This window comes from Siniperca chuatsi, linkage group LG14, assembly GCF_020085105.1.
Source record: "Siniperca chuatsi isolate FFG_IHB_CAS linkage group LG14, ASM2008510v1, whole genome shotgun sequence".
In the NCBI taxonomy this organism is placed as follows: domain Eukaryota; kingdom Metazoa; phylum Chordata; class Actinopteri; order Centrarchiformes; family Sinipercidae; genus Siniperca; species Siniperca chuatsi.
The window spans coordinates 1,695,822-1,720,979 of NC_058055.1; the positions used below are offsets into that span (position 1 = coordinate 1,695,822).

Here is a 25,158-nt window from a genome sequence, read left to right on the forward strand (position 1 = left end):
AATATCTCGGTGTGGCACAATGACACTTTTGGGCGGAACAGTTTCCTGGGCGAGGTGGACCTGGATTTGTCAGAGTGGGACTTCAACAACACACAGATAAATGAATATGCATTAAAAGCCAGGGTAAAGGCTTAAACTGTATGCAGACTGTGTGTATTGTGGAAGTGATTTGATTAGACATTTACTCACCTCAGCTCAATCCTTCAGGTCTCAGCACAAACTTCAACACCGTCTCCCTCATGTCTGATGGACATCAGAGGACAGATGAGAGTCGCCCTGAAATTCCTGCCGCAGACGTCCCACAGTGAGCTGATGACTCCTCAGTTTTTAGACATTTTTTCCTTTCAGTTTTATCAGTTATTGTGGTCTGACTGCATCCACAGGTAAGAGAACATCTAGGATGGAGACTGGTGAGGTGCAGATTTGGGTGAAAGACTGCAAGAATCTTCCTCCAGTCAGAGGAGTTATTATCGACCCATTTGTGAAATGGTAGGATGTCCTGCAAACTGTCGATTGTGGAGACTTAAAGTGTTCAAAATTCAATAAATAAATCAAACATTATTAAATAAATAATCATAAAACATACTGACAAAATACATAATATAACTGAAATACTGACTGTGTCATCCAATACATTTTTAAAATACAACTCATTATTATGAAATATGATTTTATCATGTTTATTTTCACACTAAAAGAGTTTATTGCAGGTCATGTTTACTTTATTCAAGCAGTTTTTTATTTCAAAATGTCCGTCAATCAAGACAAACCAAGCAGAGCCAGCAGGGCTCATTCAGCCACGACTTTGTGATGAAAAGTGACATTGAAATTAAATAAATGGTAATTGGGAAATTGTCATTCTGATATAAAAACAGACTTTGGAAAGAGGACATTTAGAAATGAAAAATGCAAGAATGAAATCAAAATTACCTTTTCATGGTTATATGACATATTTTGTCTATATTTATTAATGTGATAATTTATTTCATAATGTCTTATTAATTCATCTATTTTTTAACACTTTGTGTTTCCATAGCTGTACGTTTTTGTCAGGTATGTCCAAATGAGTAAATGCATATTACCTCCTTCCTTTCCTTCTGCTGCAGCACCGTACTTCCTGATAAGAGCCACAAAAGCCGACAGAAGACGCGGGTGGTGAAGAGGACGGCCAACCCGATGTTCAACCACACCATGGTGTTCGACGGCTTCCGACCAGAGGACCTCAGAGAGGCCTGTGTGGAGATCACAGTGTGGGATCATGACCGAGTGAACAACCACTACATTGGTGGTCTGAGGCTCGGGCTTGGCACAGGTGACATTCCACTCCACTGTTACTTTTCCACCTGGTATTAAAGTGTGATCTGAATTTGGATATACTCAGTTCAGTTCAGACCTTTATTGTCCCACACGAGAAAATGATCTAAATTATCTGCAAGGTAGCATAAAAAATACAACCACAATAAAAACACAATAAGACAATGAAACATTAGACATGCTGGTACTATATATGCAATACAGAATATAATAAAAGGTTCATGTGATAAAAGCAAAGAAAAATTGCCACGATAAAAATAGGGATAATATAAAGTACTAAGCTGTGCAAGGAACCAAGAGACAGTTTATGGTGTATTATTAGTAGTGTAAAGCGCTTTGAGTGGTCAGAAGACCAGAAAAGCACTATACAAGTACAGTCTTATTATTATTATTATTATTATTATTATTATTATTATTATTATTATGGTGTCCTCTACAGGCTCTGTGGGGAACCTGTAGAGGACAAATGACCCTCTGTTGTCTAGAACTGTGGGTTTAATGTTGGATCTGAGTTTGGATATACTGATAATGACATATTACATTTACATCATAGTTTACATATTTGTGTCCTCTAGAGATGGTATGGAATATCCACACACACTCTCATCACACTGAAGGTTGTTTGCATACATGTTATTTCTTTGCCTATATAAGACATGCAGACTGCGTTTTAATACCAGGTGTAAATGGGATCTTTGTTTCTGCCTTACATACAAAACATTTAATCATTCTAATATGACTTTCAATTATTACCTTCATAGTAATAAGATCATTTCTGTGCCTTTCTGTGCAGGGAAGAGTTACGGGGTGGAAGTGGTTTGGATGGATTCAACGACAGATGAAGCAAATTTATGGCAGAGGATGTTACAGTCTGATGGTGAATGGGTGGAGGATGTTTTACCTCTGAGAATGTTGGTGGTGGCAAAAAGCATGTCAAAGTGAGATTGTATAAAATGTGTTGATAAATGTGTGGAAACTATTTGGGAGCACACTGCATATACATTTGGATGGATCTACAAACTATACACTATGAGTGGAAGCAGCAGCCTTAATGAGCAATGTGTATCTGTCTGTATAACTCATGATCATTGTATAATAAATTAATACACAAGGTACTTTAGTTTGTATAGTCCAAACCACATGTTAAATTTGTCATCTCAAAAAGTTAATTATTTATAAAAATGATACAAAATAGGGCAGAGGATACAATCAAAGTTATAAAACATACAAATTGTTTTGATCTGAAGATACATTTGATCTGAGCACTAATGATTTGTGTATAGTCCTATTATATAATGTGACTACTCCATCACGTAATTCTATCTTCAATAAACAGGATATTAATGGGATTTGTAATTTGGTGTTAATATAATGATTTAATTTGAGGTGTTTCATTCATATTAGAAATGTCAACACTTGGAAATAGACATTATGGTTGAGTTACTGGCAGCAGATAATAGCTGTCATCATAATCATAAATATTCACCTCAGAAACAGCAATGAATTATCAGATTTCTGGTAGTTTTCCACAGTTGCATATTGCAGCTACAGTATCACATTAGTACCTCAGTACAACAGACACTGGTATGAAATTTATATTTTTAAACAAGCCTACAGTACCTTCTCTAAAGTCTTTTACAGCCATCCTCCTCTAATTCAAGCCTGCCTGGACATGTTCATTTGTGATTCAATTTGGCATTAACTGCAAGTTATGAGCATTATTCATTAAGAAGAGATAGTGGCACATAGTTTATTAACACAGACTTTCAGACTTCTGGAAAGACAACAATCAATGGCCAGTAGGAAAGTCTTTTTTAAGCTTCAGACAGAAAAAACACAGAAAAGGCCAGGAAGCACAATGAATGCAGAATCCAAAGATGGCTCAGCATGTTATTATGTGTTGTTGCTTTGATGAGATAACTTCTGTTATGAATTGGTGCTATATAAATATAAATAAATTGAATTGTTTATATTCACGCTTTTCAAGTTACAGTCCTCTCCAGCAGCTGTACTAATATTAGATGTTATATTTTCATTATTGACCACCAGAGTCTGCTGTTGAGCCACAAATGACAAGAACTCTTGAGAGGAACATCCCCCTGCCCTATTTCTGTGGAGGACCAGAACTGCCAAAATCAGAAATAAATAAAAAAATGACTCAATAAATAAATTAATATGCTGTGTGTCATGGGCTTAACTTTTCACCTATTGGTTGATCGACATCAGATCGGCTGAGGGACAGTCGGCTCATAACTATCATACCAAGGAGATTTACAGCTGGCTCTGACCAGCACTCTGATCTGGATCATATTTTAACTGATTAACTGACTCTGCCCGGAGTGGGCGCTCAGAACAACGGCGGTCAGCTAATGGGACAGCTAGCTGCACAGCTAAAGTAGCTAACCGCTAACAACAAGTAGTTAAAGCCATCTGTCCATCAGCAAACTCCGTAAATCACCTAAAGTTGAAGCAGAGGAGCCGGAGGACATCAGAGGGAAAACCAGAAAAAATGATCCAGTTTCACCAAAATCAGTGAATAAAGTTATAAAGGTTGTGTGCTTTTGTACAGTAATCAGTGAGGCCCAGTCCCCAGAAACACTCTGCTCCGGGAGTGTGCATCGTTTTTCCAACCTAATTCTTGTCTCATTTCTGATAAACAGTAAATTTATCATATTCAGTGCCCCATATCGCTATTTTTCAAGCTACTGTAGCTGTCAAATTTCGTGGGACCCACACGAGCGCGGAGTAAGTTGGAAACATGATAGATGCGTACTGAGAATAGCGAGCTAGCTTATTAGCTGAAGTCTCATAGTTAGCCTGGGACTCGCTGGGGCGAGGCAGATAACCACAGGTTCCCATTTTTTAATAATGGACATTTGTGTTTTGATACTTAAACAAACAGGGAAATAAAAGCCTTTTGTGTACGGCATTGGTCTCTTGAGAGAGCTCCAGGCAGCTCACAGCGGGGTCTGTGAGCTGGCTGGCAGCTCTGCTGCTCCGTAAATCACCGAAAGTTGAAGCAGAGCTGCCAGGCACACTCACAGACCCCGCTGTGAGCTGGCTGGAGAGAGACCGCGGCTTACTTTGGTTCTGAAGCTAGCTCACTATTCTCAGTACACGTCTATCATGTTTCCAACTTATTCCGCGCTCATGTGGGTTCCAAAAAACTATTTTTTGATGTCGATCAACCAATAGGTGAAAAGTTAAGCCCATGACACACATCCCCCTCGTTTGCATGGGGGAGAAATACTAAGGTATAAAACTAACATAACATACATAAATACATAAAAATATAACAAATAAAAAATGAATGAATAAATACATACATGAACAAATTAATAAATAAAATGGAAAATTAAATGGGAATGTAAATAAATAGGGGAATTAATACAAATGTCAATAAATACAGAAGCAAATTATAACAGAAATATCAGTTTGTGTCACATTTTATACATTATTTAATGCTTACATTCATTTTAATATTATTTTACTAATTCATTTATTGAGTAATTTATTTATTTCTTTTTTGCAACTCATTGCCATTTACGAGTTACAACCTCACAGGGTTGAGACTAGACACTTTCTTGCCCTATTTTGAAAGAAAACATTGTTCTATCGCTTATTAACAACAACAACAACAACAACAACAATAATTCTATGCCCATTTCTCGAAGTCAGAATAACCTAGAATTTTCAAATTTCCTACAGTACATTTGATGCAGCAACATTTCAACTGTCATCTTTGCACAGGTCTAAAGCTTTCTCATTGGTTGATCCACCCAGCTGCGACAAGAAATCCCACTATACGATTGGTTGTCGCGTCCTGTCAATCAAGACGGGAATGAGCCAACCAGCGAACAGCTTCTGCGTTGCTAAGGTAAATCAAACAGCTGCATCAAGCTCATCACATTCAGCCCTCAAGTCAGGCGAATTTGCCTTCAAAATAAAATTGTGGAGCTTGCCATTTTGGGAAAATAAAACGATTTATGTGGGCTATTTGAGTGTTTAGATGAGCCAAAAGAATATCATATATGTAGAATAATCCTGGGGTAAAACTATCACTGAATGAAAGGATAACATAAAAAGATGAGCTGCCGATGCCACACCTCATATTCATGAAGCCATGAAGTTGTGACATTGAAGTTGTGGATGCAAGCACTTGTTAGATTATTAGACTTACATTATGATCGATCTCTATCTCTCAGGTTTTCAATTAGAGGTAAAACATGCAAATCCGGGTTTCCTCGCAACTATTATACAAGTAGTTCCGACCAAGCAATCTGATTGGTCAACTAGACATTTAGATGGAAAAATGATTTTTTCAGCAAATATCTTTGTTACAACAAGATTGAGCTAATAAAGCAGTTCTGTGTTTAGATGTGTGGTATTTATTCAGTTTGGGAAAGCCCACCATCTCTAGAAAGCAGCAGCTCAAGCTGGCTGACGGACTCAACAGGGACTAGAAGTCTCTGTTGCTGGGTCACTATTAAGGGTCGGCCTACTTGCTAGAGTAGTAAACTAGGTATCATTACATAGGATTCTACTGACGTTACTGATTATTTTCCAGTTATTAGTCAGACCCAATGTGTTTCCAGGTAAACGGCGATAACACTCGCAAAACGTTTTTTTTTTATTTTGAGAGCGAATTGCCCCACAATATGAATACATTTTTATTATATATGTGAATTTTTCATAAAAAATCTCATTCTTATTGCATTGACTGGCAATCCAATCGCTTTAATAATTTAACTCACAGTTTGTCTCTTCATTACATATATCAAAACATTTCGCTAGAGCTGCAATTCTGTTTCGAAACTATACAAATGTATTGTTAACGACTGTATTATTTTGAAAGCAATAAAGGGAAGTACCGTTTCTCATTGTTGCTAGCTTATTCCTGGCGGTCAAAACTGTTGGTGATGCTGTCAGTTCATATGGCAAACGCTACTGTACAGTAGGCTATCTGGTTAAAGAATAAAGAGATGTGGCAGTTCGAGGACAGTGCTTTTTTTTATCAGGAGAAATTTCCGGCGAATGCACAGTCACCGTTTTACGGAATATGAAAATACATGGAGTCATGTGAGATCCATACGTTTTCTCCCACAGTTGGCAGGCAGGTATTTTCCTACAGCCAGGCGTCGCACTGGGAAAGCATCATTTCATTTACCGCCGCTGGTTGGTGATTTAGCATGAATGCTAGCTAACGTACTAATGTACAACACGCATGTTTATATCAATAGAAGCAACGTTAACGGGCAGGGTTAGAGGCTTTTTTTAATGTCACGAATTGCTGTTACCCGCCTCATGGGGAGTAACGTTACACACACGTCCCTCCATAAGTCAAAACACCCAGGCATAAACTCTGAAGTGACTGTTACGTGCTAGCTGACATTTCCTAAATCGTTGTGAAAAGAAAAAGCAGGGACAACGCACATTTCAGTTTTTTCTTTGAAGTGTGGTGCACCCTTTATCCTGCGTTTTGGCTAGTAGGCAGACGGTAGACGGAGCAGAGAGTGTTAACCCAGGCTGCCCTCAGTCCTGACAGCTCCTCACCGTGAGACACTATACCAGCTTTTCTACACACCCTTCCTCGGACTGTGAGGACTTCACGGCTTGGTGTCCACCCGTCTGTCTCCAGTAGTGCATTGTAACCCGTCTGTCTGTGAGAGGCTGTTTGGACCAGCACTGAATCAGACATGACAAGGCACGTCTGTGGTCTGCCAGCTCTTCAGCTAAAGGATGTTTTTTTTAAGTGGACCCAGACAGAAGTAATACACAACCTCAGGTGCAGAAACCAGTGGCTCCCGGGCGTTCTCACATCAAGGACCCTTGAATTACTGTACATACACAGTAGATAAAAGTTACTACAGGGGACCTTATCTGAGCATCCTGTGGATTACTGTTGATACTGTCATCTGGGACAGAGACCTGCGATCACATTATTTAATTATTCTAAAATCTAGTCAGTGGAATTAATCTTTCATCATTTTGCTGGGCACAGACCCCCTAGATAACCCTCAGGGGGCCCCTGGTGGTCCCTGGATTCCACTTTGAGAGCCACTGGTTTAAGTTCTCTTCTCAGAGCTTTGGGGTAGAGCTAAGTTTATCAAAAACCTTTCTGTTTTTTGTCGTCCCACTAGGAAAGAACTTTTTGACCATGCACAGAAGACTGAACTGGAAGCCTTAGCGAGAGTCAAGTTTACACAGAGTCAGCCATGCCTATCAGAAAAAAAGGTGAGTTACAGGTAATGAGAGTTTAGCTCCTACAGCATCAGACCCCGTAAATACTAAATGTGAACAATGTGGATGCTGTCACATCACCAACATTGCATTTGTCACCAGTTTATAGTAACAGTCTAAACTCAAGCTTGGTTGTCCAAGCTTTTGGTTTCCATTATCCTCAGAATATACATAGACTATATGGCCAAAAGTATGTGGACATTACTCCCCACAGACAACAGTTTTCTTCCAACCTTCAGCAATAGTTTGTGTTGGTCTCTTTCCTGTTTCAGCATGACAATGCCCCAGTGCATAAAGTCAGCTCCATAAAGAAATGGTTTTCCTAGCTTGGTGTGGAAGAACTTGACTGGCCTGCACAGAGCCCTGACCTCATCCAACACCTTTGGGATGAACTGGAACACCGATTGCGTACTAGGCATTATAACCCAACATCAGTGTTGGACCTCACTAGAGCTCTTGTAGCTGAATGCGAGCATATCCCTGCAGCCAGGTCCCAAAATCTGGTGGAAAGCCTGAAACCAGAAGAATGGAGGCTGTCTCAGCAGCACATTAATGTCCATGTTTTAGAAGAGGGTAAACTAACCTAACCTCAGTTTACTCATCTCTATATTTACAGACTTGTATCTATAGTTTTAGGGCTGATGTACTTTTTGTGGCCTAAATGGATCATCATACACAGTATTGTAAAATGAATATATGAGGAATATGTGTATATATATATATATATATATATATATATATATATAATTACATTAAAAATACAAACTAAGGAAACACCAACGTCTGTCTTATCTGCCCCCTCCTCTGCAGACACAGCTCGAGCCCTGGGGCTTTTGGAGGAGTACTGCACTAAACTGAGGAAGCCGGAGGAGCAGCAGCTCAAAACTGCCATTCAGAGAGTAATGGGGATTTTCAAAAGCAACCTGTTTAAAGCTCTTCTTGGTAAGTCAGTGAAGCACAACCAATCCGTCAAGCAACTCGTATTTTCTGTCAAGTTCATATTGTAGTGGTTTTCAGAAAAACTAAAGAATGTCAAAGCAGTGTCAAAGTTTTGAAGTACTAAAAGCACACATGAAGGTGTGGCTGGCTCTGATTAGTTCACCAAACATTACAAAGTGATGGGATAGTGTTTGAAAGTAATTCTTTACTGATTAGTTCATTTTCAATGCTAACCTGTGATAAACAAGCAGATAGCTGTTCATAATCAAAGTGACTAAACAACACACAACTTTCATGGCAGATGCAGATGATCACACAATGACTGCAGTCTTCCTAATGCATCCACAGTTTGATCAGTACAGTCTTTACACCACACAGGTCTCTAGGTACATGCGCACACACCCTGCTTCAGGGACGCTGGAAGGCAATCAGAGTTGGGGGTGCTGAGAGAAACTCACTGTATATAATGATGTCATACTAAATACTTCTGTTATGAATTGGTGCTATATAAATAAAATTGAATTGAATTGAATTAAATACAGCAGTAAGCAATAGTCTTTGTATTAATTAAATGTCTTGTATAATTTATGTATATCTAACAATTATTAACAATAATCTAGTCATTTTACATTTTACACAACAGTAAAACAGAAAGCAAACTTGCACATTACATATAGGCCTACTTCAAAACAGCCTCAGCAACACACAGAACACCGCAGGCCTCTACAGGAGGAGGAGGAGGAGGAGGAGAGCTTTATGTGTCTCCTGTATGAAAAGTGTACCAGACTGTATCCTCATTGGCTGCATTTTTATTAAGATAACACGCAGCACTGTTTTGCTCTTCATGGGTCTACTGAACTAGTGTTCAGTCAGCTGTTACAGATGAAACTGTAGTTTTCACTATTAGCAGAGACTCCAGTCTGCAGTGTAGTTCATATACAGATAAACCATAATTACACTGACATTACATAATTTCCAAATTTAAGTAACTCTTCTTTCTGTCCATATATACATGCAGCCCTCCCGCACCCCTCTCTCTTGTCAGGGGGTTGACTGACAGGATGATCAGTGATTCCTCTGACATCTATTGTTTGCTGGTGATAGAAATACATCAACAACTGTCACTTTGCAGAAGAAAAACTACAGCAATAGACTTTTTGATAATTAATGCATACATAAAACCAAAATAAAAGCTCCATTCTTCCCCAAACACTGGTATTGATGTACAGTACTAGCCTATATATAAATACACATACCCCCATACTTCTGACAGAGTTACGTTAAATCTCCTATATTGTTCAGACCGATGACTAAGGGATACTCATCTATTAAAATGTGAATTTATCAAAAACATTTTTATTTATTTTTTTACTATTTTCAGTACTACTAAGTTTTATTTCATTTGCACAAAGCACAGACTGTGGCTTTCATAGATTCAGTTATATCTGTCACAGAAGTCATCTGAACTTGTTTAGCAGTACCATAGATATTAGTTTTACATAATATGTAGAAACTGTCTGGCTTACTTCTTTGTGACAGTGTTTACCATAAATAGAGTTTATTTGGCTGCCCACACTCATATTTTTTTGTTATTTTTACATTGTTCTGCCAGGATATTTAAATTATGTGGTCTTGTTAGCTTGTCCTGTAAATTCAGTGCTGTTTTGCTGCCAGAATTCAATGCTCAGAGCTAACTTCAGCATATCAACCTGTGGGAAACACTGGATACTGTGTATAAACAAAGACGTTTGCCATTTGTGATTACTCAAACTGTACACTAACGAGTAGGGCTGCCACTTTTTCAAGTTCAAATGAATGAGAACTAACATAGAATTTGTTTGAATTAATGTTCCTTTCATTCGTGACCCCTTCATTTTGTTGGCGTGGTAATGTTACTGCAGGCAGTTGCATATTATAGTTGGCAAACAGCCTCACCTTTATCCATGATCTACAATGTTGAATCCAGAATGCTTCCACACATTACTTCTCAGATAGTTTGGTGTCATGATTATCCGTTCAGCATAACTTGATATTTTCCTCCATTTTGCTTACGCATTGAACAACAATAGCCTGATCAGAGTGACTGTGCATTTTATGAATGCCCCTTGCTGGAACACAAGGTAGGGCCTGTTCTGCTTATACACTGTGAGTTTTGAATGTGAATAGATCAAATATTTAATCATTTTCCACATTCAAATGAAATTTTGAATAGAAAATGACAGCCCTACTTAGCTTTGTCAGCTGAGTATGGTAGTTAGTCAATTATTGCTTTTTAACAAGTTACTATACCACAATGTGAGCAAATTGCTTGGCCACTGAGTAAGTGTAATGCCAAGTCAGAAACTAGGAATTCTTTGAAAAAGTGTCCCCCAACTCCAGATTTGGTAGATTATGTAGAGCAGTGGTTCCTAACCTTTTTTGTCCGACATACCCCTACAGCCCTATCAGATGGGCCTGTGTACCCCTTCGTCACACCTCTTTGATAGATGGGATGGCTTTATGGTATTGTTCAATGGTATGTTTTAGTAGTTTGTATTTGTACTACTGCCATTTGGAGTGACAGAAACTGGTTGTTTCAACCATTTACAGTATCTTTATCTTTTCTGACTAGTTTTTCTACAGTCTTAATCACCTTACACTTGACTCAGGTTGGTGGAAAACTGAGGCATGTCTTGTGCAGACTACTGTAGTTGATAAGTTATTGTGACAATAACTATAAAGATCAACCTCACACAAATTTGTAATCTTGTGTGTTGATTTGTCTTTTTTTTTTTTGATTGCACTTGCACTTGGTCAAACTATAGAGATCTGTTCAGGCACTGTGGGTCGACCTCATGATCTCCGCTCTACTTAAAGGCTCTGACCACCTTCTTCTGTGATGGTTTGGAATTGTCATTTCCTAAACCTAAATCTAAACCAACCACTGGGCCACAGAAACTGATTCCATTATCATGTGCACTAGTGACAGAGACTTACATGTAAGGGACGGTGGAAAATCAGCCCAACCTGGTATCACGGCATGTGGACAGACCATACATTTACATCACTGGCTACAGATCTTTGTAAAGCTATTGGAGATTGGCACAGAGTCAAGGTGCTTAAAGTTGAAATATTTCTAATATACAGTGAAGCTTAGATTATTTCCCCTTGTTCCTTGTTCTTACAAGGTAGATATATTTATCATTTTACAACACAGGGTTATGAAACCTGATTTAAGTTGCCGTTCCCTTTATGCTATTCACAGAAATAGACGTTAAATACAAAAATTATAAACAGTAGATGATGAATAATAATAGATAATAGTCATAGACATACAACTATTTTACATGGTGGAGTGCTGAGGATGAATTAAGGGGTCTCCCAGCCTGAGGGAAGAAGCTGCTCTGTAGTCTGGTGTTACGGCAGCACATACTTGTGTAAGTCTTTCCAGACGGCAGCAGGGTGAACAGGGTGTGGCTGGGGGGCACTGTCTGCACCGGCACCTCCCCTCTCCGATATCACTGCTGCTCGGTAGATGGGTACCAGCGATCTTCTGAGCGGTTTTAATCACCCGCTGCAGAGCCCTCCGGTCCTGGCCGTGCACATCCCATCCAGTTTGTGATGTTTCCAGTCAGGATGCTTTCTGTTGCTCCTCTGTAAGAGATAACAAGAACTTGGCACGGGAATTTAGCCTCTTAAGTTTCCTTAGGAAATACAGTCATTTCTGAGCTTTGTTTACCAGGGTGGAGATGTGTGATGTCCATGACAGGTTCTCTGTGATGCTGATTCCCAGGAACCTAAAACTGTTCACCTGCTCCACCTCAGCTCCACTGAGGTAGGCAGGGGTGTGTGTCTTTGCCTTCTTTTTTCGAAAATCAGCAATCAGCTCCTTGGTTTTGCTGACATTGAGCAGTAGGTTGTTCTCTGTGCACCACTCTGCAAAGATGTTGATTTCCTCCCGATATGAATTCTCATCGATGTTTGTAATCCGGCCGATGATGGTGGTGTCATCCGCAAACTTCACAACAGAGTTGTCCTGCAGCAAAGGGCCATGGGTTTTATTCGAACCAAGGCTGCTGCGGTAATGCATGGGGGAACATGCTGTACCAGGTGAGCCACCAGGGCGCCCCCCATCTGGTTGTTTTGTCATATCCAATCCCTGCACTTCCTTTTCTCATGTTGATGAGTGTATCTCTGTCATAAGTAATAGGTGCTTCAGTAATAAAGGTGAAAAAATAGCAAATTAAAACAAAAATGTAGCAAAGTTTGAGGGAGCTGCTGGCTGCCGCATCTGCATGCGACGTTGTTGCCATGACTTGTGCCAAAGAAGAATTTCATAATGCATTATATGGATTTTTTTTTATGTATACACAATCTAAGCATTCATTCACATACATTAAATACATTACACGTGGAGTGAAGTACTTAAAATGACTGAAAATCATATTTTAAAATGTTTGCACTCCTTTTTATTAAGGCTACTAAAACTCTAATAATTGACCAAATTGTATTTGGTCTCTGGGTTCTGTCTCTACACACTTTTAAATTAACATCACAACAAATGAAAATTTAAACCGAAGCTAGTGCATATTCAACTGTCCAGTGTTTTTCACTGAAGTCCTGAAGTGAAGCATCTTCTCTCTTGTACACGATCAGCATTACTATTAGTCTAATAGCAGTTGCATGGATCTGTATCACTGAGGCATACTTTGTTGCCTCCTGTCACTTTATCATTGATTAGTTGGAGGCTGTCTGACCACTCAGCCACTTGAGGGTTGACACACTGCAGCAAATATTGCAGCTGGGACTGAAGTAGCAACTGAGATACTTGGCAGAAGTGAGACAGATACAGTAAAGCGGTCTGCCTGTGTAACCCAAGATGGAGTCACTGTTTTAGTGAGGAAGTCTCTTTGTTCGCTGCTGGGCTGTGTGCTGTGGTCAGGAGCTGATGAGTGGATAACATATGCCAAATAGTGACAAACAACATACTAATGTACTTGTCAAAAAGTTGTGAATTATAAATAAGCCACACTGGCCTCACCAGCTGCCACATCTATCCTCTGGGCAGCTGCAAGAATCATCTAAAAAAGATCAGCCCTGACTGGAGATACTGACGTTCCTCCACTTTAGTGCTACATGGGCTCACCTAATGCTTCTTCACAGCTCGTACTCACATAAACCAGAGCTTTTGGTGTCCATATACTCTAATTGCATTTGTTTGTTTTATCATTACAATAATCATGTATTTAATTCTTGGCAGGTGTTGCTGTTTTTTTAAATTCTTGTACACTTTGTAGACCTTTAATATGACTACTGTATGGTATTACTACTAGCTCAAATAAAGGATAAAGTTGTTATTGTTAACAAATTTCATAAAAAACAAAAAAAACAAAACAAAACCAACAATGTGTTAGTCCGTGTCTCAGTACTTTCTGACTTCCCTACTCTGCATGTGACTCACAGCCCCAAGCCCATTGATCCCTAATGAAGACATAAATCTTTAAAAATAGGTCAAGAATATGTATACATACTGAACAAAAAAGCTCAATAATTTCCTAACACAGCTGGTCACTGTAGATTTTAGCAAGCGTTACTGAAACAGGAGGAAATAGTGCATTTGTTTGGGACTATTTTCAGCAGTATAAATGCATGTGTATACAAGGAAAGATATTGGCACACAGATTCTGTTAACACTTAAAAAATGCAAATAAACAAGGGCCTGAATATATTACTATTTTACCTGTTAATTTAATATTCTGTCACACACATTTCTTCAGCTTCCTTGCCTGTTCCTTTGTTTCAAATCAGGGTGACAATCCAAAATAAATATTTTCTAGATGATAAATATTAACTGCATTATGACATGTTTTTCATTTTCTATGTGGATTACATTTTAATCTTTCCCTACGTTTGAATGCTTACATAATATCCTGCAACAGATGTTCTCCAGGAGCACCCTCATATCTTGGACTCATAATGCTGTGTATAAAAAATGTACTTCCATTGACAACAAGCTGTCATTACAAAGTAATATTGATGATTATTCATCATTGACCAATAAAGTCAGAGCCATTTAGTTCTCATCAGGATATATGAAGTTGTAGTGATAGAGAGCAGTGACACCTGATTGCTGAATGTTTGTGTTCTGGTTTTGTAATTGTCTGTACACAATTCCATTTTTATGGCTTCTTGTTTGTTTTGTACTGATCATTGAATGCTTTATAAGTGTGCATGAGTTGTTATACACAATCGTTACTACTCACTCATCAAAGATGGACCTTAAACGTCTTACCAATTCTTTTGGCAGTGATGAGGAACAATAGGTCTATGCAATGCATTCATACACAGTTACAACTCTCCGATGGAATAAATGCCTCCTGAAATAGATGTAATCATCTTACAAAGCATTAGGTGCTGTCTAATCTGGTCAGTGGCGTGGGTGCCCCAGCTAAACCCCATCACTGCAGAGTGGTTCTGTGTGTGGATTAACCCATTCATCATCCCCACTACTCCTCAATCACTCATCTGCACAGTTGAAGGACTTAATGATCTGCTTCCAACTTGAGCTTCATACTTGCTGTGATTCACAGGGAAACAACTGTTACTACTACAGCTGAGCCCTACATTTCTTCAGAGTGCTTTCAAGGTGCTAATGCTTTCCCAACAGATTCTCAATAATTCTCAATCCTGAAAATGTATTTTTAACATACTGTCAGTTGCAAAATATTCATATCGATATGGGCCCCATTTCTATAGATTTGATTGAAATGCACGTTGGTTCTGATACATGGCTTCACTCACACTTATACACTTCCATTTGTGGCCTCTTACAGATGTACTAAATTGTTTGAGAAAGATGAATGAATAGATCCTACTGATTTTGGTTATCCTCTGTCTTTTCATCAAGCACTATCAGGTTGAAATTTCCATTTGTCCAAAACTGGTTTATGACCAAACTAAACTAATGGTATTCTCATTAGCCTCTTCTGTACTTATGGTTAGTGCTAATTAGCAAATTTTAGCTTGCTAACACGCTAAGCTAACATAGTGAACATTGTCATTGTGAGCATGTTAGCATGTAGCATTTAGCATTTAGCTCATAGCACAGATGTGCCTAAGGCTGTGTTCAGACCGACTTTAGCACTAAGTGATGAACCCCTCATTCATTTGAATGGGGCCAGTCTGACAATGATGCGGGGGTGCCAGTGCAGAGGGCTCTGGCAAAAAAAGAACAGTCATCCAGTAAAACAGTTAAACCTGGCTCAACTTTTTTGCTGGATGACAGCTATGCAACACATCATCTGGCAAGGCACTGCGGTGGCCAATGAAATACGTGGAAGCGGACATTCCTGGTGGATTGCTTAGTAACGTGAACACTGTATTTCTGCTGTCAACCTTGCATCATCACAACAACATAAAGATAAAAGGTAAAAGGAGATAAAGGAGACAATAAAATGATTGCAGGGATAACTTTCCAGAGTTGTAAAATTCTGTGTCATAGTATTATAAAATGCTGTGCAGTGTTTTGGCAATAAACCTTTTCATTGTTTTGATGGTAAACCTTCAAACGTATGGATCTATTACTTAAACTAGACTTCCTGGATCATATTTCATCATCTCATCCCCATGATCTCAACAGTACTTGAAACAACATACCCCCACCAACGCAGCTCCATCCACTAGAATGGCTGTAGACTTTTGTCTAACTAGGGATGCGCTGATCCAAAATACCGGATTGGTATCGGCCCTGATATTGACCTTATGAAGCAGATCGCGTATCGGCCACCAAGTGATTGATCCATGATAAATACAGTTTCTTTGTCAGTGTCATTATAAAATTCATTGTTTCTATTATCAGTTATTTCCAATCAGTCACAGCGGGTCGCTGACTCAGTTTTTAGCACCACAGTAATCTCTAGCCTTACGTTACCTTACATAAAATGATCACCGGTATCAGACTGGTACTTAGTATCGATTGATACCCTGTTGAGGTATCTGAGTTTTGGGAGAGAAATAGTTAGGTCAGTGTATCCCTTTTTTTAGTCCAACATGATAATAAGATATAATAAATATTTGAATGAGATTTCATGATGGCTTTAACACTCGCCTGGGATTTATTAACACTCATACTTGAGCTTAATACATATTTTTGCTCTGGTGCTTTCTTCTATTAGCTTAATTCGTTATTCTGTTGAAATTCTTAAAGCAAAATTTTTCTTTTAAAAAGTTTATCATATGATGTCTATGTCATGGGAAATAAACTCTGGCTCACTTAATGAAAATGAAAGATCATTAATGTTGTTTAAGGTGTCATAATGTGGAGATTTTGTGAAAATAGTGAAAAAAAGCTGTGTCTCAGTTTGGGAATAACAAGCTATGCTTTGCCCATTGGTGAGATTAAAATGCAAACTATTTCATCATATGTGTTATCTTCTTTGATTGGATTTATGCTTAAGTTTATGTTGACTGTGAATGTGATGGACTTAGGGTTTTAGGGGCTGGGCAAAGGACTTGGAAAGCAATACAGACTTTTTGTCTTTGTTAGAGGTTCAAATACTTCACATACTGTAGGCCTAAAATTCTGTTATTGCACTTCCACTGTGGCAAGATTCAACATGAGTGCATTGTAGAGACATTCATTTTGGCACAATGACTGTGCTATTTCCCAACTCTTATTGATGTAAATACTGTAATTAAAGGTCAGAATAAAAACGTTGAAGCTATAAGTAGATAATGTTTTGCTTAAACCAAACTTGGTACATTTAAAGCTACTGTACAGTGTTACTTAAGCATCATGCTGATTTTGTTGATTTTGATTAGTACCAGCTGACTCAATGTTCATTCAAGACAATGAGGTGGTAATTATAATATCACTTTTCTGTCTGCTTATGCCTACTGCTACTGTTTCGCTTTGTTTTACAATCTGTTGAATAGAAAAACACCAGTCCCTGATGTTTGGCATTTTCACACAGTATATCAACTGCCATGGAGAAATTCCTTTTTCTGTTCTTCTGCATGAGCAACAAGTTGGCTGTGCATATTTTGGCACTAAATACTTACTGTAGCAGTAGGTTGACCTCATAGTGAAGCATATGTTCAAAAAGCTGTGCTGTAAAGCTGTGTTAAGGAGATGTTGATGATGACTGTTCTGTGTTCAACCTGGCTTACTTTAGTAGAATTTTGCTATGCATTTCAGGAAATTGGATATTTTATAATAGCTGCCTTGCATTTGTTCATTTTGTGATGTGTATGTTTGAATAGCAGGGTTTTGTAGTGGTGGCGTTTGCTAAAAAAATGGTTGTACCTTGCCACATTCACAAGTATTAATTTCAATCCCATGACATAGTGCTTTTTATATAAATAAAAATTGACTTGACTTCAGATTTTTAATAAGCACTATCTGTCATTGTCTGATGAACAAAGGCTGGTCAGTCCTTTTAATAGGATGTGTCTTTCTGCTCTGCTGTCTGAGGGAGACCCCGTCCTGGGAGGCTTCACTTTCTCTAATCTACTCTCAGTGTTAATTGAATCTTTCCCAGGCTGACTGATAATACCAGTGGCAGTTAATATTGAGCTACAGTAATGGGTTGGAAAAAATGAGTCTGTGTCTCCTTTTTGCGTTGTAGTTATTTACATGAATTTTTTTGTTCCTGATCAATCAGAAAAGTGAAGTACTGCTTGTGTCCTACTCTGTATTTTGGCAGTTCCTTATTGAAAAAGTGAGTGAATTGTAGCGACCACACAGTAACTATTCCACATAATAATATACTACAAGACACCTCTTTTTCATCCTGTTTGTACCTGTCCGTCATTATTTATGACATATGTCTCATTGCAGTCTGGACTAATAATGCTCATGTCAGTCAGCTCGTGGACACCAGAGAAGATAAACACAGGTTCAGTAAAATGCAGCATGACCTGCTGCCAGTCACCAGGCAGGATTTCATTTCCCTACATGGGTCCACGTAGAGCTGATGATGCATCACCAAAACTGTCCAGTAAATGAGTCACTTGTCAGTCTGTATGACGTAACGTTAACAGCTCTTGGTTTGTTTGTAAAAAGCCAGTGTGAACACAAACCAGACCAGAACTAAAAGGCAACAAAGTTTTTTTTTCCTTGGTCCGAACCAAATGAACTAAACCACAGGTGTAAAAGTGACCTTACACTCCTTCGTATCCATAATCCTGTATGGATGTGTACTTAATGGATTAGAGGACTCCTCTAGAGCTTGAGATCAGATAGATCTTCTGTTGGAGCAGTTGTTAAGGTCAGGGCACATTAAAATCATTTGCTACTGTTGTATATGTTCCCTCATTCTGTCATTGGAGGCTTAACAACAGCATCTTAATTTTAACACTATCACTTTTGTTATGGGTTTTTGTGGGTTGGAACCAACTCTGACTATAAATATCACAACAACAACCACATAACAACAGTGGTTGTTAGTTAGATTTATAGTCAGAGAATAATCACAGCTCAGTAAGAATTGATGTAGAGAATGCTGCCATCTTGTGGCGAGAGAGAGAGCCTTGTAATGAGTCATGTTATGAATAGACAAAACCTGTCTCACCAACACTTAACATGGTATATGAAACATTTCATATGTCATCCTGTAGATATATGCTGGTGATTGTTTTCCATGTGTGAAATATCGATTAGGCCTTGTGTGTATTAGGTGAATCTGAGTAAGCATGACAGTGGTCAGGAAATTGTTAGGCTACAGTATTGTTTTGATCAAGCCTTGTATGTAGATTTAGAAGACATTTTCTTTTAAATGCTCAACAATAAATAATCCCCACACAAATCATCACAATTCTAATTCAATTAAAAATTTAATCAAGCATTTTGAGCAATCTCAATCTCAATATTTTTTGCATGATCTTACAATGCACATCAATGGTGAAAATGGACAGGAGAAACTTTTCACCTGTAGTCAGATATTCATCATTTATTTATTTCTAACCTTGAGTGAATCTCAAATATAGTAGCAATAATACATTTTCTAAAACAGGTAATGTCATGCTTCATAGAATGTCATAAATTAAATTGGATTGAAACAAAAACAAGATAAAAAGAGCCATAGCTAGCACATCTTAGATATCACATACACTACCTAATGTTTTTAAAATCTTTTTTTTTTTTTTTTTTTTTTGGTGAATTGTTATTTATTGAGTTTATATCACAGAAACTCCAGTCAGACAAATAATATGGGAATAAAAAATAAAAAAGGACAATAAATAAAATAAATACAAATAGATAAATAAATACATAAATAAATAAAATACAATGATATTATGATTATGATTATGATAACAGTAATCATCGTCATCACTATCACCACCACCACCAGTGAATATTGGAGAAGCAGCTAATTTTTGGTAGAAGTTGATAACTTGGACACTGCACAGGCAGATAAATATTACAATCACATCTTAACCATATGTCAGCATTACATACACCAAAACTCCAAAAAGGATTACATTTTTACTCATTTACAAGGGCCTGTAAAGTTGATAGCATGTGACCAATAATCAAGTGTAGTAGATAAATCGCAGTTGGGTTGGAACTAACTTCTGGAAGGCCTTTTCAGACCAAATGCGAATAATTTGTGCGAATAAATCGCACATCAATTTAAAAATTCGAGCCCATCTGTCTCTATGAGCTTTCCACACCGAGTCCAAAACTTTTACATTCCGCCGTGCAGGTTTTTGTTTTCCACAGCTGTTTCGATGCCGATTAAAAACAAGCCAATCATTAAAATATTGATTTTGCTCACGCGATCAATAGATTTTCTCGGATGTCAATGTCATAGTTCATTCACACTTCACACAACAAGATAGATATTGATCGATTGTTCCACTTGGTCTCACAACATAGTGCCTTGTTTAACAAGCAAAATAAAGATTACAAAGTAAAGATGGAGAAACGTCTGAGATACCTACATTAAGAGGAAGGAGGATAAATCCACAAAGAGTGGACAGGCAGGAGGTCAAAAAAGTAGTGGAAGCATATGAGCTCACTGGCTTTTCTCGAGAAATCCACAGATTATATATATATATATATATATATATATATATATATATATATATATATATATAATAAGCTGACCATTATAAACTGACCATTAAGCCTTGTATTAAATGCCATGATAAACACATTTAGACTCTGTTCAATCCAGTCATGAATGATGAAAATCAGTGCAATGACGCTCAGCATTTACACTCACATATGTGACTGTATACATTGTAACTTTTCTATACAGTATTGGACATAATAAGCCTGTCTCCAGTATGTAGAGTTGAGTGTTGGTTTATTATAGTAAAAACGTTTTTTACACACCAACAATTCATAACTTTTTGATTATTCCACCCCTACGCCATTTCATGACAACGAAGAATCGATGATTGTGTGACTGTGCAAAGCTTTAATTTTCTGTGGAATGCATGAACGCGAATATCCGTATCGGACTTGGGGGGGGGGTGAGTTACTTGTGTTGGCTTATTCTAAGGTAATGAAAACACAACGATTCTTATTTTCAGGTGATTATACACTAATGAAAACATACTTCTTAATATTATATTTAATTTCTGCCAATACCTCCTCCTAAATGTTACACACTGGACCTTTAAGTATAAGTACTATATGAGAAAATGTGTTGCTGCAGAAACAAGTCAAGCATTAATACCTGTGCCCATGCAACACAATATCTCTCTCAGTAAAATATCAGGCTCCTGGTGTATTTATTCAACTCGTCTGCTGTACAACATCTTCACTTGAGTTTGATATTAAGCCCTAAATTGAGATGGCGTAATATGGATGGGTGGAATATATACATACTGTATATAGAGTATTCTTAGGTGGAGGTGGAGCCCCAGGAGAGGGAGCCAGAAGACTGGGTTTGCTGTTGTTTACCTTCACTGCTCTACATCTTGCTTATGTCAAGAGTGATCAAAAAACAGCTCACACCTTTCTGAGCAAAATCATTCAGAGTTGTCCAGATCTGTGATCTAAAGACTGCTTTGTAACAGGTCTGTATTAGCTTTGAGTGGTGTCCACATTGCTGAAACGACAGTGAAGTGTGAAGCAGTTTTTAATAATGATAGTGTGAGGCAGACATGGGGTTTACCTGTGTAGAGCTCTAAATGATCGTCATAGCAAGAACTAATGCAGATCTCTATACTTTATTATAGCGCACTGTCAGCTAAGTTATTCCTCCCACACTTGTGAGGTCATTAAGACAGCCACACACTTAGCTGACCCTGCTGCAATGGACTGTGCTTTACCTCAGACTCGTGGCTGACCTTACAGGAAATTGCAGCCACACACGCATAAGAGTTATATGTTACTGTTTTCACACCCCCATCATGCTTGGGGCAGTGTGTAGGCGTGGAATTAACATGAAGCTTTGGGTTATGATTAATCAATTACTGTATTCTTCTAATACATGGGCCCAATATCTGCCATGATGTTCAGGGTTATTTCTCAGTAAGTGATATCTGTGTTTAACTGCTGTGCATTGTTCATTAGCAGATGTATGCAAGTAATGTAAAAATCAGTCTGTGATAAAAATTAGGTTTTAACTAAGCATGGACCAATGAATAAATATATTGGCTGATATTAGCATATATGTTGGCCAATCAATAACAAGGAATTGCAGTGCAGAAATGCCAAAGATACAATGGCTTGCAAAATAATTCAACCCCCTTAGAAGTTACCAGACAATTTGGTGGTGATCTGTGCCTAGATAGTGATGTATTTTAAAAATACAAATTACCCTGTGACCAGGGTGACCCTAAGAGTCGTAAAACTGATGTAAGGGTCCTGTGACAATTTGGGGATCTGTGCTTTTTCATGTGACGTGGGGTTATAACCATTTGAGAAAGGTGACCACTGTTGGTTGTGTGATGTGAATTGGGTCTGTGAAAATGTCATTTTTAAGGACAATAGGTGTGTGTTTAGGCATATAAGGACATGTTCTTAGTCTTCACGGTTTGTTAAATTAAATTAAATTTGTCTTTTTACAAAGGCGTGACTAGGCTTGACCTATCAATAAAAAGGGGTGGATTTAAACAAGCAAGAAATAAGGACACACTTTTCTGATGAAAACCAACATCTACAAGCTTACACTGCAAGAGAGGCCTTTTAATTCCTGAACCATCATGGTGTTGCTATATGGTGAATATTGAACTATTATTGTGACTATTTGTTTTTAAGTTGTGACAAAACCAGTATAAAAGACCAACATGTATTTTCCCTACTATGCTTAAGACCTGTCTTATTATTAATCGTGGACAAAACTGTGAAGGAGCATCTCGGAACTGTTGAAATTTCTCTGTATTTTTGTAACTATTTCTGAACACGAGCCTGGAGCGAACTCACTGTAGGCATACATCATAAGCACGCATCGACAGTGTTTGTGTAACTACTCTCACTGCCAGAAGGGGAAGACAAAAGTTCCAGATTTAAAGGTTAAGTGATGCTTTTGAAACTTTACCATGTAAAATATCAGTTGTCTGTAGATTTGTTTGATGGACCACCTCTAGACAAAGGTAAAAGAGAAGTCCATACCGTTGCCAGACATTCTAAAAATGGCGCAACAAGGAGAACAGCAACAGTAAGTAGGATTTTTCTTTCACAACTAGACTGATCACAGGAAAAATGTGTGTTTTGTTATAAGTACTTGTTTATAAACAAAAATATTTTTTGTTTTGCAGATTTGGTCAGTGAGCATATGGCTGGCGAGAATAATACCAGAACAATCATCAAATATTATACATTTCTGAATCATCACAATAGACCGAATGTAAGTCTAAACTCACATTTTTTTTGTACATGTGGTCTGATCAGTTTTAGAGAATAATCCTCAGTATTCTGTCTTTTTGTTAAATGTTTAGCAGAAAACCTCATCAAAATAAATTCTGTGTTTAAAAACTTGCTGTGAAGGTGTACCTCCTGCAAAACACCTCAACTTAGAGAAGGTAAGCTTTCTCCAACATGTCACTTCTTATGTATATATATATATTAAAACAAAACAAAAAGTGTTGTATTCTAATTGTGTTTGTTTTTATGTGTTCTTTACAGATTAATCTTACAATATACGGCACGAAAATGCGAAAATGAAAAGTACTCGCGAATATTTGCAGAAAAACTATTCATACTGGCAGCGATCCGAATTTGCTACAGTTGCGACACTTGTTCATTTTGTTTGACTTTTCCACAAAATGCTGTCTGATTGTTATTGTTATACTTCATACTACATTTATAGACTTGATCAAATCAAGTCTATAAATGGGCTAAGGGTGATCAAAATTTATCTGAACAACACCCATGCAACTATTAGCATGTGAGATAGGAGCAGTCACAAAAATGACTCAACTCGCTACCAGCCTCCGTTGGTTAGCTGCACAATTTTTTGTGGGAGAAGACCGTGGGAATGAGAGGCAAACTGTTCCAAAAATTAAGATTTCTCACTGAAATACGTGCTGGTCGATGGATCAGATACACGCCGAATTAAACACTGACTCATAACACTGTCAATTGACCATCTATCGTGTGTGTGACGGTATTTGAGGAGTTTCGTCGGCCGTTACCAAAGTAACTACCCGGTTTGCTGCTTCCCATATGGTGCTGGAGAGATATATGCGCAGACAGTAAGAAAAAGGTTTTTTGACAGCGGGGTTTATTTAGTTTATTTCTATGATTTCAACACGGATTTGTTGTTCACAGTTTAATGTTAGCATTATCAGGGGGAAAATACCATATGTGCGCTCCTTTCGTGCTGAAAAAGTAGCACCCAATCAGATCTCACAACAAGTTATAAACTCGTGTACATTCGTAGTTAGCTGACACTTTGTAGCAATATCCTGGTAAACTTTAAAACACACGTATTAATGCTTACACTATATAGTATTTAGCTGTTTGTGTTTATCACAACGTTAATTGTTAGCTAGCGGGTTAGCTGTTAATGTTTATTGTTTACGTTAACACAGCTATATTTTTGGGAGAAATCTTGTGCTACTGTTGATGTCCAGTGTGATGACAGAGACACTGGGAAACGTGAGTTTATTTGCTGCGTCGTATGTAGTTTTAAATGAGGAAATCTGCAACTTTCTTTTAAGGGCACAATGGCCAGTTCAAAACAGGGCATGCCAAACTGGCTCAGGGGCATCCACGGCACTGGCTGTTTGGCCGTGGTATATTTCCTGCCTTGCACACTTCTTCTGTCACAACATCATAGACATCCAGGTGGAATCTCTCTCTCACTGGGCTCAGGCTTTCACTGCGCTGCTGCTGCAGGAATCCTCTCTAGATCATTAACAGTTAAAAAACTGTCTGCGCTTCTTTGGACAAAAACAAAATCAAACAGGTCCGCCATTGTCATTAGGAGTTGTGACGTAACTTTGCACAACTTATTTGGTTGATGCCATTATTCACTGCGAAAACTCTTATTCAACCCTTGTTCCAAAAAAATTATGTCGCTTTTTTGCCATGTAATATTCACGTTCTGTGTGAACATACTCACAACAAAAACAACAGTTCGAAAAAATAAATTGACGTGCAAAAAAACGTATCCAGTGTGTATAGGCCTTGAGACTGCTGCATGGACTGAAGAAACTGTGCGGACTACTGATCATCAGCCCGTTGTATAAAGAGACACACTGTCCATATCTGATAAGACTGAAGGA

General features: G+C 38.1%; 2 protein-coding genes across 32 annotated transcripts in view; both read left to right on the forward strand.

Annotated features, from left to right (window-relative positions):
* sytl2a (synaptotagmin-like 2a) overlaps positions 1–2,663 on the forward strand; it is a 25,291-nt gene extending 22,628 nt beyond the window's left edge. For all 8 annotated transcript variants that reach the window (XM_044223126.1, XM_044223125.1, XM_044223128.1 and 5 more), the window contains 5 exons: positions 1–123; positions 208–304; positions 384–489; positions 1,107–1,312; positions 2,108–2,663. The exon at positions 1–123 is cut by the window's left edge and continues 39 nt beyond it. In XM_044223126.1, coding sequence (XP_044079061.1) covers positions 1–123; positions 208–304; positions 384–489; positions 1,107–1,312; positions 2,108–2,256 — 681 coding nt within the window. In that variant the 3' untranslated portion in view covers positions 2,257–2,663. The remainder of the gene's footprint in view (positions 124–207; positions 305–383; positions 490–1,106; positions 1,313–2,107) is intronic.
* Positions 2,664–6,202: 3,539 nt separating this feature from the next.
* The window catches only part of dlg2 (discs, large homolog 2 (Drosophila)), a 208,837-nt gene continuing 189,881 nt past the window's right edge, over positions 6,203–25,158 (forward strand). For 10 of the 24 annotated variants that reach the window (XM_044222367.1, XM_044222373.1, XM_044222369.1 and 7 more), the window contains exons 1-3: positions 6,207–7,099; positions 7,455–7,548; positions 8,365–8,496. In XM_044222367.1, the coding sequence (XP_044078302.1) occupies positions 7,530–7,548; positions 8,365–8,496 (151 nt within the window). In that variant the 5' untranslated portion in view covers positions 6,207–7,099; positions 7,455–7,529. Of the gene's footprint in view, positions 7,100–7,454; positions 7,549–8,364; positions 8,497–25,158 lie in introns of all 24 variants that reach the window. The other 14 variants (XM_044222362.1, XM_044222370.1, XM_044222378.1 and 11 more) reach the window with 5 other exon arrangements.